Source organism: Prinia subflava, chromosome Z (assembly GCF_021018805.1).
Source record: "Prinia subflava isolate CZ2003 ecotype Zambia chromosome Z, Cam_Psub_1.2, whole genome shotgun sequence".
Classification (NCBI taxonomy): Eukaryota; Metazoa; Chordata; class Aves; order Passeriformes; family Cisticolidae; genus Prinia; species Prinia subflava.
Genome location: NC_086283.1, coordinates 33,482,061 through 33,494,554, shown reverse-complemented (window position 1 = coordinate 33,494,554; position 12,494 = coordinate 33,482,061). Strand labels below are relative to the sequence as shown.

Below are 12,494 nucleotides of genomic sequence, written 5' to 3'. Positions count from 1 at the left end.
GTGAACAGCCACCCTATTTATGCCTTTCAGGCCTTGGCACTGCATCGCTACATGACTAGTAATCCAACTACCTTTTTTTAAATTTTGACCAAAAAGTACAATTAAACCGATCACTCTCACAGATCTCAACTTTTCCGAGCCTCTAAGTCTCAGATTAATATAGGAAAACTATTCAAGTAATCATGTGGGACACTTGTAGTTCTTCTCATGTCAGCAGCACTAGCTTGCTCCTCCTCCAGTATCATCATCTGACTTGTCTGGAAGTTGGTCTCTGCCACAGTCTAAATTCTGTGTTAGCTAGAGGCATATCTTTTACAACCTTTTCCATGGTAACCTTGTCCACTGGTGGTTAACACATGATCCTTCCAGTAAGGCCACAACTCCAGAGTGGGTTTCTGAGGAGGTGAGCCTTGGTCTAAGTCTGCCTGACTGTCCTTGAAATGGACAAATCCTCTTTTTAATCCCAAAGTTTTTAGGTAAAACAGAGGTAAGTTATAGAATGTTTATCAGTGTATTATCACAAAATCCAATTCTCCCACACTTTGAACTTCCTATTTCATTTTCTGCCACACACCTTTGGTGTAATGAAGAAGTACTGAGATGTCCTTTTTTTACAAGCAGTTTCCACAACCATTTCAAAAACTCTTCTCTCATTCATTGGATCCATTCCCTGAAAACAAACAAAAAAAGTCTGTTCTCACCACTATGTCATAAGCATCTGTATATAGAAAGAGCAATACCACACTATTGATTCTCACCTGATTTATTTCATCAACAACCCTGAAAGGACATCTGTTGAGTTCTTGCAGAGCCATCAGGTATAACATAGTGGAAACAGTTTTCTCACCTCCACTGTGATGATACGGAGACAACTCATGAAGCTCAGTGCTACTGTGGAATTTGACTCTAATGCGAATTCCATACTTCTCATACTCCTCCTGCGAAAGCCAGTACCTTTAAAACTCATTTTCTTTGTATTAAAGCTTATTTTATGATGACATGTAAACTAAAGGACACTTACACAAATGTACATGGGTCTATCAACCACGCAAGTTCAACTTAAAATCAATATATTAATTCTGCTTCATTTATATATATTAACTGTTTCATCTGTTTTCCTTAACTCCTGTCTACTTTTGCTTGTGAACTTGCAATACCATTCCCTTTCCATCACTATGATTTGTTAATTGCTGGTAAGAAATACTTCATATGTAGTAAGAACATCATCAAGAAAATAAAAATCTTGCCCAGAAAAAGAAGTAAGCAATGACCCTATAAATTGCATTCATCAGAAAAAAAAGCCTTAGGTTACTACCAATTTGAACAGTGGAGTAATGGTGTGTGTGTAGGTTGAGTACAATCTGAACCTCTTCAAGTGCAAGCAGCACAAAATCCATCAGGACAGCCATTTCCTTTTCATACTTCAACAGGAAAACCATACACCAAGATTTCAACCCTGGCTTTTCTTTAACAGGAAAGTGAAACTTGTCAGCAGCCTCAGCCAATGATGCAAGGTATCAGGATAACAGATATGGTTCAAAAGAAGGACCATGCAATGAAATGCATCCATGCATAAGATGAAAAAGAAATCTTCAGAGTACCCTCTATTATTCCTGAAGCTGTGGTCAGTGGCCACTGAGTTCACTTGGTTGGACAGAGCACGATGCTAACAACACCAGAGTTGTGGGTTCAATTCCTGTATGGGCCATTTACTCAATAGCTGGACTTGACGATCCTTTGTGAGTTCTTCCAACTTATCTGTGATTCTGTGAGTTGTTCTGATCACAACTTCATGTATAAATAAAACCCAGAATCTAAGGTGTCTAGACCCACTGTAATTGCAGATGCATTGGCAAAGACTGAAACTAGATGGGAAAAAATGAACAAACACACAGGCTAGCAAAACCAAATAAAAGAGATTCACATGAAACACAGCCATGATGGCATCAGTCAGACCTTGACTACTGCCACACTATTTTGAATGCCAGTTTGTATAACTGACAGATGTTCCATAACCTGATAAAAATCATGCTTAAAACTCTTTGTGGTGAATCAAGGAATACAAGGGTTATCTTGGCTAGCAGTACAAATTCTGGCTACTAAGTGTTACCAAGGAAAGTCAGACTGTCATAGAGGCTTCTGCTAGGATGTTAAGAAAGAACTCAGTGAAGTGTTTCACACTGTATCACAGAATCACTTAGGCTGGAAAAGGCCTCTGAGGTCAAAGCCCAGCCTATGACCAAACACCAACCTGGCAAACAGACCATGGCACTCAGTGCTCTGTCCAGTCAACGCTTAAGCACCTCCAGGGATGGTGACTCCACCACCAACCTCCTCCATCCATTCCATGTTTAATCACCCTTTCTGTAAAGAAGTTCCTCCTAATATCCAATTCCTCCTATTATCCAATGGTGACAGCAGGTAGTGTCACCAAGGACATCCACAGATCTCAAGATTCCTATAAGGCAGACTAACAGAGGGTTGAACTTCAGTGTCACAGAAATACTTCTAATAAAAAGTAATTCTATCTCAAGAGTCTCTCTCTTTGTAGCTACAGGTGAGACAAAAGATTCTCCTGAAGAGAATGGTAAGGAGTACAAACTTGAGAACAGATTATCCACCCTTCTTGATAGTAGCCTTGAGGAAAGATGTTTTACTCACTGGCACAGTACTGCTAGCTAATCTCTTAAAACTGTTTGTGACATCTTTGCTAGAGAAAAGCAAGACCTTCCAATGAAGAGATTCAGAAAGGCATTCCGCATGCCTTTTGCTTTCAAACTGCTTTACTGTTCCTTCTGTGTTGTTGCTCCCAACATACTTTTATCTAAAAGACAGTTTTTGTGTAATATAGATTGGTCAAGGTAATTATCAAAAGACCTGAAAAGTCTGTGTATTAATGTTCTACTGTTTCATATTACTAGTCTCCAGATAAATATTTTTATGCAGTTCATATAAAGAACCTTACCAGTCACTCTTCTGCCCTGAGTAATAACTGTCACTGCTATTTTAAGAAAAGCTGCTTGAGTAATTTACAACAGCAAAAAAAGAAAAGAATTATTGTGGTAACTTTCACTATTGTGTAGTCTATGTGTTAATATATGAAAGTCTTAACATCATCATTTCAGTGATCAACTTAAAACAAAATACCAAATTTCCCTCTTCTGTTCAATGCAGTGAATATTTTTCTCCAAGTTCTAATGATACTTAAACTCGTCACCAGAGGTAAACCCTACCTATAAAGGTTACTGAGAAGATAACAGCATTGGCTAAATGATGGCAGCCTTCAGAACAGACAAAATACCCCCAGACTCCAGCAGAAACTACACATAGAACCAAATCAAATCAACACCTAATAAAAAAGATTTAGATGATAATACAGGACAAAAATTAGCTGAAAATGCAGCATTAAATCACAAGCGTCATAAATCTGAGTAACAACTAAGTAAATACAATGTTTCTAACCAAGCTCTGTAAGTTGCAGGCAAAAGTCAGGAGGTGAAGTCCTAGTGGTCTGGATAAAGACTCACTTGCCTTCAATCAAACTGATACGTCAGCTCTAATAAACTAAAAGTGTTAAGTAAAAGTTCAGTTTTTTTAAAAAAATCTCCACAAGACAACTTGTTATTTTTCTCTTGCAATATATGACCAAAACATTATGCAAGAAAAGATGAATGTTATACAAAAAATCAATCATACCTCATTTTCCGTATGAAGATCAACTTCACCAACACACTGCATAGAACTAAAGAACTTACTGAACTTTCCATTAATTTGTTCAATCATTACTTTCAAGAGGTTTAGCCACTTTTCTTTGACCTAAAAGTAGACATATCCACGTAAAATCAATTTAAGAACCGAATTTTCCCTTGGAGATAGCATTTACATTGACAAAACATCATTAAATAATAACATTTCAGTTTACACTCAAAACATTCTGAAATGTTAGCTTTTATTTCTGTACATACATTCCTACAATGATGTAGAATTATAATAATGATACAGAAGTGATAACTTGAGCTATTACCTGTGAAATGTTTTGCTTATAGTTATTCAACTCATTTTTCTTTTCCTCTAGATATTCCGTCAACTGCTGTATTTCCTGTGTTTGCTTATTGTATTCTTCAACAACCTACCAGAATAAAAAACAAGCAGTCAGCAAAATATTTGCTAATTCTAACCCTGACTATAAAAATACCACACCGCACTGATACTGTTCAAACACAATTACAGACTACTGCACTGCACACTAAACAAGAGAGATTTTTAGGTTTAAAGCAAAGAAACTGTAAAGCTTTGTTTCTCTCAGATTATAGCAAAATTTTTTAAAGGCATCTCTTTTAAATAAATCTGAGTAGATGCAGAATCTAGCCTTTACCGCACATTATTCCTACTGTCTAGCTTATTATACCAAGAGATCTAACACAGAGTGGGAAACAAGTACTATGTGGATAGACGGGGAGGGAAAGCAGAGAACATACCGAAGCACTGAGGCCTGTGAAACAGGAGGCCCTAGTTTTCTCTTCATTCAGAAAAGCATCAATTTCCTCCAATGTGTTTGGAAGAGTCTGAAAAGCCTACAAGGCAAAGGATTGCACATGTTACAAAGCATTACTAATGAAAGACTCCAGTTTTCTTAAAAAAAAAAAAACAAATGGAACAACCATAAACTATTTTGTTACTTTTAATCAGGGTGTCACATACTCAGAATTTAACATAGCAAGATTCCCTCACTAACTACTCTGGACAGAGGAGGAAGGTTGGAAGTTCTGTTACATAATTACCATACATAATTAGCTGCTCCTTAGTTGCCTAACTTGTGCAGGCACAGATACTCAGATTGGGTATAACAGATGGACTATACTAGATAAGCCATGCAAATGAGTACTTCTAAGAGCCTGGGTCCATACCTCAGTTCTTTTGTGTTGCTGCCATTAGAGCAGGAAGATACAAAAATATGGCCTCTATTTATTTCTGTGAACACGAGACTGTGGATTTCAATTGAACCTACAGATCTAATTTTCTCTCCCCTGTGCACAAAACAAAATGGTAGTCAAAGGGTATCTCAGCACTATTTTAAAGGTGGTTTAAAAGACTAATGAGAGTAACAGAAGTACACATGATGCTTTACTGGGAGCCTTCTAATAAAAAATATACAATACTCTTTGCAGGAGAAGTTAGAAATTCAAGAGATATATGACAACTTATTTTTGTACATACAACTTGAAATTCTTCTGGAAAATCTTGATCTGGACCCAATCTGCAGACGTGTCGAGCCTGTTTCAACAATTCAATACACTTCTCATAAAGAAGTTGCTTCCTATTATCCAGTTCATGAAAACGTTGCTGTTAAAAATATTAAAAGATAGTTTTTAAAAATCACATTTTTTTTTTAAACATTATTGTGAATTTTCAGAGGCAACACTAGCACACTAGCAACATACTAATCTGAAGCAGGAAAAGGAGGTGAAACCAGACTATTAAAACACCAAAAGAATTTGCTTCAACTAACTGAACTCATTACACCTCTCTGCTCATCAACACATGCCAAGGTAAACTGATCAAAAGCAAGTTCTTTGGAAATAGCTAAATTTATTTTCTCTCAGCTTAACAAGTGTGCATGTAGACTCAAGAGTTATCTTCCCAAATTTTACTGCTGTGTACTTCAGCTAAATACAGGAGCCCTCCAGTGGTGAAAAAAATTCAGTTTTCATTAGGAAATCATACAGTTAGAGAAATGCTTGTTCCACAGTTCTACAATACAGGACACAGACATTGGTAGTCTCATTACTTTCTGGAACTGTAACCAATCTTTATTTACTAAATACAACAGAAGTGGTAGTAATGGGTATGATCATTAGTGATCATTTCACGCACAAAAGAGTTAGGGCTGCTGTTCTCAGCACGTATCAACTCAAAAAAATCTGTTCTTTCATCCCTCTCCGCCAAGCACTATGAAACAGATCTTCGCATTACAGATAAGCATTACACAATCTCCGCAAACACACTGTACAAACATTTTTCTATAGTGCGTTGGTGTTTTCAGAAAGGTTGAAATATTTTTAGAAGAGGCCTTTTTTAGACCACCCTTTCTACTTCATGAAGTCTATTGCAGAGGAGGGAAATCTCACATGGGTTGCAAGGACTGGCACTAGAACCATACAGATAGAAAAGGAAAGGGAGGATGTCCCTCCTTTTCTTTACAGCCAAGATCTCAAGCTATACTGAATTAGCATAAATAAAACTGTACAGCACAATGGTTATGTTCCACTGGATATGCCCTGTAACAGTATTTTGGGTCCCATAAATTTAAAAGTCAATTGGCTTCATCTGAAATATTTTGACATGATAATTAAGGCAAAAGATCCTGTGAGAGGCACTCATACTTTTTTAACATAAGAAGCATAAATTTTATGTGTTTGATCATTTCCAGAGTCCAAATCACTTCTGAATCATCTGAAGTGGGGAATCTCATTTCTCAACTGTGTATAAAGCTCCCACTTGAAGGGAGCTCTGCAGAGCTGCATGAAACAAGGTTTGAAGTTGATCTGTAGGTACTTAAAATCTGAAACAGATTCAATATTGAACATGCCTGATCCAAGCTAAGGTAAGTAAAATTCTTCAGTGAAGAGGAAAATACATATTTGGCAGGAGAAACTTCAGTATGCAACAGAAAAACTAGAAAGCAATAGATATTTGATGTTACTACAAAGCATGTACTAGAATAAACGCACTGACAGTTGAACAAGCTAATTTTCAATATTCACTCAACTCTGCTAGTTTACTGTAGATGCCAACATACAAAATAAAATTTAGACAAATATAAATAAAAATACTCCAGTTTTGATTCCTTATTTCTTTTATATATTAAAAAGTATGTGGCAATGTTAACGTTCTTGTTGGTTTCCTGAGGGGGCCTCAATGGGACTCCACTTGACTCATACACACATTCTGCTAGGAAGAAGACAATTTTTAAGAATTATCAGGATGTTAAAAATCAAAAATCCTGTCTACTGATCTGACCAGACATCTAACTATGTACCAGCCCAAGCTACTCCCTAAACAATGACTATGTGTGCAGACAACTAGAAATATTAAATTAATTTCCCAGTGCCAATATGCATTACCGACATGAGGTTCATGGCTTTGTAATCATTCTTACACCTTACTGAGCTCCAGCAATTAAATGATTTTCACTGAACTTTGATAAACTGAGTAAATGATGCATCATGTGTAAGAACTTATGCAACAGTGGTTTTCTAAGTAACATGCTGGACTTGTATCTATGTTCAAGTTACTTTCCGCTCCTCTTAAAAAGTTCTCCTCTGTCTAATTTTCTTGCAAGTGATGGTAACTACAACTCCAGTGGTTTTCTAACTACATGCTAAGACCATTCTTTTTGGAAGCACCCATCCATGCAAAATAACTATCTCCTACCTTTCAAGCTGCCTTTTAATTTTTACTTTTATCTTTATGATCAAACTGAATTACTAGGTTATAGTTAGCTGAACTCTTGCAAGACAAAGAAAAATCCCCAACTTGCCACCCTCTGAGAATTTATTCCCCAGTGCATTGAAAGATTGTACTACTTCACAAACACAAAAATCTATATTGCTTTGCGGCAATCCACAAGCAATGATAGCATCATCTGCTCTTAGAAATGTATACTTGCTACGGAACTAACTCCTCAGACTTGGTACCTGAAGAGAGCATAGCTTCCTAATACAATCTACCAAGAGAAGGACCATTCAGTCTCCTTTCTGTCCTCAAGAAAAGCATTTAATAAGTATGAAAAAACGAGCTATGAAAGAAAGATAAAATAGCTCTATTATGCTGCTGCACCTTCTGGTTCATCTTAAGCTTGTATTTTCCATGTGGTTTGGAACTCTTTGTTTATAGACAGACTCAGAAGAAAGTAAACCTTTGAGAAACATCTGGCTTTTTTACACACTTTTTATTACAATAAAATGATCCAGGATAAGAGAACTGAGCGGCATATTTTCATAGCAGCTTAGCTGTCTTAACTGGATGGCAAAGCTACTATTCTGCTTTAAATGAAGAGGCTGAAGTCAAACTACAGAAATCAAGGCTAAATATTTAGCAGTACTTCTAAACCCACCCATTTCTAAACAGAGACACTGAAGCATCCTTTTCATAAAGGCTTCCCAGTGTGATGTTTTCATAGTAGATACCCCAGTATTCATAAATATTGTTACCTGTGCTGCTCTTAGCTGCGCAGTTCCTGCTTTGTACTCTGATTGTAGTCTATTCTTCTCAGCAGTCACTCTGGTCATCCGAAGAGCCAAAGCCACTTTGACCATGTTCAGTGGTATGATCCTCTACACACGGGAAAATAGAGCAGGGTTTTTTTCACCAGACTCAAAACTGATACAATCACTACTTTAGAAACCACCCATCCTTTTAGACATAATATACAATCTCACACTGCGTTCAGCTCATCAATACTGCTGTCAAATTCAATTAAAAGTGGTGACACAAATTCTTCAAGGTGTATAGTCCTCATGTACTTTTAAGTGTGTATCTATACATAATTTCTATGACTTCAATAAATACATATATGTAGATACATACACACACACACTTTCAATCCACAGTTTTACATTAACCCTCCCTCCTCCCATTCTCTTTCCCTTCACTATAAACCAACATGTGAAATATAAGAAAAGCTAAGGCCATCTCAATTGTTACTCAGAGAAAAGAATCCAACGGGTCAATTTTGGTGGACATCATATGTCACACATAGAGAGGGCAAAAGGTCAAAAAATAAACATGAAAGACATATGCATCTGGTAATGACAATGCAGTTGACTGACAAGATGTAGAGCAACTCTTATATCTGATGTCATAACTGGAACAGCACATGACAACTAAACAAGGCTGTGTTCGACAAGTTACATAACAGACTTTAGTGATAACTAGAACCTGGTTTCACAACATTAAAATGTTTGGGTTTTTTTCAAACTAGTCAGCCTCAGGAACAGTCCAAGGCTCCAAAACCATCAACAGATTGTTTACTGTCTAAAGGGTAGCTACTATTACGGGCCACTGAAAGCAACTGTTTACCATGTTTCTTATGATCACCATACAAACACAAATGAATCCTCTCCCTTAATGAAAGGGAAGATAAAGCTTTCAACTGTAGACCTAGGGAACCTACAAGGTAAAATTTTGAGAGTGCTAGCATCTGACCACAATGCTGAACCAAGGTCTGAGGGCTTCACTATTTCAACACAAAGTTTCTACACTATGAAGTTGGGCACAGGAAAAAGTTTATTTGTTTCAAATTCTCCTACGCAATTTAAAAATAATTATCAGAAATACAAACTAAAAAAAACTTAAAAGGAGATGAAAAATGGAAAAAGTCAAGATTACTCAACAATTAAGAAAGCCAGCTTAAAAACACTGACAGTAACAAATGTTGCATGCCTCCTACTTAAATTACAAGAATTGGACTTTTCATAGAAGTGGAACACACACCAAGTTAAAAATACATACCTTCATGAGATGCATCAATTCAGTAACAAGTTCTGCTTTCTGTTTATTTATTTCTTTGATCTGTACATTTGCCAGCTGAAATTCCTTCTCTAAGTCAACAACATCTTGTTCTAGCTGTCTTAAACTATACAAGGAATCAATATTTGATTAATCATGATAAAAAAGAAATTGTACTAAAAATACAAAAATTCTTAAACTTGATCATAAACCAACAGTTAGCAAGAACAGGAATTTGTAATCCTAAACATTCCAAACACATTGGAGGCATTCCCAGCCTATGCACTTTAAACCACAGAAATACAACAGACAAAAAAGTAACAGCTAAATAAATTCTGCTTTTGCCTATTAACAGCATCGTTCAGCAAGCATCGTCCTTTACTTCTGTAAATTTCAAATTAAAGAAAAAAAAATCGGTGTAAGGAATGATACTTTTCTTCTCCTGACAGTTCTTTGCAACACTACAACACAGGTGAGTTCAGGATGTTTACTTAATTCTTGTTACATATTCTAGCCAAAAAAATAATTGTATCCTTATCTTAGTGCAGAAAACCAGAATTTTGTCTTGTTTTAGACCTTCAGAATATGGAAGAGGAACCATGACATTTAGTGAGCTGCAAAGTATTTGGAGATCTTCCAAAATTGGTAAATAGGCCAAGAGGATGACACAGGAAACTACAAACTGGTCATTCTCACTTTGATCCCTGGGAAAATTGTAAAGCAAGTCCTTTGAGGAAGCAATTCCAGAGGCACAACAGAGAAGGTCATCATGAAGGCTCATCAAGCATTTACAAAGGACATGCCATACCTCTTGGACCCAACTGTAAAACTGTGAGGTGATAGCAGATCAAGTGGTTGCCACTTATGTCGATTTTAGCTTCGTGTTAGGGTACCTGATAAAAGCTCACAGGCATACATATAAAAGAGAGACAACAGCAGCTGGCAGAAGCCCAAACAATACCCTGAATCTTGACTATATCCAGGCCCACCACAGGAGCCATCAACCCATGAAAAGGCCTATCTCCACAAGCCCAGAGGAGCACAGGGCCATAGGATCAGATGGGAACACAAAGTCAGGACTCAGAGAAAGGGACACCCTGTCCCAAAAAACCTCAGCACCACTGTCCACGTGTGAAACCCAACAGCATAGTCAATACCACAGCACCTTTGAACTGAGGGGGGTTGCTTTTTTGCACTACAATTAAATCACAGAATCAATTAGGTTGGAAAAGACTTCAAGGTCATTGAGTCCAACCACTAACCTAACACTGCCAGATCCCTCACTAAACTATGCCCCTAAGAGCCACATCTACGTGTCATGTTACAAACCAAAAAAAGTAACTGAAATTAAACAAAAAGCCTCTCTTCCAGGCAATGATAAAGCTCTCATGTAATTTCAGGCTCTGAAATGCAAAAGTAATATCTCAAAATACTATTGTCAAGTCCACAGGTGTACCACACTGGGCTTCAAGGACATAAGTGAACAGACGCTTATCTGTGAATCCATCTGGAAGACTGAACACCAGTCCCCTACCCTAATTTAAGGGGTGGCATAACCTTTGGGGACAGCTCTCCTGGCAAAGGGAGAGTCACACCACTTTTCCGCTTTCCTTCCTCTATAACAAACCAGTTATTTTCCGCTGACTGCCATTTACCTGTAAACCCTGTGGTTTTGTGGCTCTTTCACATTTTAGTGGGCTCTTCTGTCTGCATTAGCAGCAGTGTGAATGCACCAAACATGCCGCAGTATATCTGTGGGATACTTTGTGTGACCCAAATTTCTCAGTGTGGCTGAGCAGTCTCACTCCTAGGCAAGGCCTATGAATGTTCACCAGGGTTACCAATTGCTCACCTTAGCTCATGAACATAAGGATATCTTTTTGAAGCAGCAGAGTGTAAAAATTACATAGAAGAAACAAAACAGTGTTCCTACTTATGATACAGAAGATACCTAAATAAAAAGGTAATTATATAACATAACAAGTGGTCTTGTTTCTGACAATTTTGCTATCTCAGTGGAGACTGCCCTGAATCTCTGCTCCTAGAGGCCAAGACCTCCAGCTTCATTAGTCATCCATTCAGCAGTAAAAGAAACCTCAGTCTGTAGTGGGTAACATCGGTGTTCCCAAATTAACAAAGTTCCTCAACCTCTGCAGTCAAAAGCTACCATTACTAAGACTTCTCCCAAGCTGTTCAGCCCCCAGCCCAGTCCTTTGCACCTCCTGTGGAACAGCGAAGTGACGAACATTGTATTATAGAATAGACATTATGGGATGCAGCAGAAAAGCATAGGACTCTTGCTATTGCATATTCAAGGGTGCAAACAAATGTGAGTAAAGGGAGGAACTAGGTAACTTGGAGAATAACATGTATAGGAAAACACCTCTGTTATGAGGAATATGAGGATAAGAGGGACACCTAGATGTAAATAGTGGGCTGGTTGCTACCCTCGTCCAGCCATGCCCAATTGGCACATTCTTTTTTTACTCAACTCCATTCTTCCCTCTTTTTTTGGACAAGGGACTCCACTCAGCACTTGTGTTTGGACGCCTAAGTGCAAGCAATTGTAGACAAATCACAAGTCAGAGGGGGGGCCTGCTTGTCTGTGATGGCTCCATCTGGCTGAAGAGACCAGAGTGAGTGTACCTAAATTACAGCTACTAGAGTGGGACAATGCAATCATCCATGGTGCCAGCACCACGGTACAAGTGTGCAAGACAGTGTTTGATCCCTAACAAAGACCAAGGCACACTAGACAGCAAGTAGCCTGAAAGCCAAGATGGTATGTGGGTCATCAAGGGTGACACCACCTTGATGATAGGAAGAAATAGCTATTGGAGGGATCAACCTGGCTGACACAGACTGCTGCCATGTGGGTATTTACGGATAAGACGACAGGAGTAATAGCTATAGGGCGCAGACTGGGAGAATCATGGCTGCCTCTGTACATACATATTACCTATCTCTGTATCTCTGATACAAGG

The 12,494-nt window shown here is 37.9% G+C and overlaps 1 protein-coding gene across 1 annotated transcript in view; it reads right to left on the bottom strand.

Annotated features, from left to right (window-relative positions):
• The window catches only part of SMC5 (structural maintenance of chromosomes 5), a 45,342-nt gene that overhangs the window by 7,588 nt on the left and 25,260 nt on the right, over positions 1 to 12,494 (bottom strand). The window contains exons 16-23 of the mRNA XM_063421538.1: positions 9,514 to 9,637; positions 8,214 to 8,336; positions 5,218 to 5,343; positions 4,479 to 4,574; positions 4,025 to 4,129; positions 3,697 to 3,816; positions 759 to 938; positions 575 to 670 (exon numbers count right to left, since the gene is read on the bottom strand). Coding sequence (XP_063277608.1) covers positions 575 to 670; positions 759 to 938; positions 3,697 to 3,816; positions 4,025 to 4,129; positions 4,479 to 4,574; positions 5,218 to 5,343; positions 8,214 to 8,336; positions 9,514 to 9,637 — 970 coding nt within the window. The remainder of the gene's footprint in view (positions 1 to 574; positions 671 to 758; positions 939 to 3,696; positions 3,817 to 4,024; positions 4,130 to 4,478; positions 4,575 to 5,217; positions 5,344 to 8,213; positions 8,337 to 9,513; positions 9,638 to 12,494) is intronic.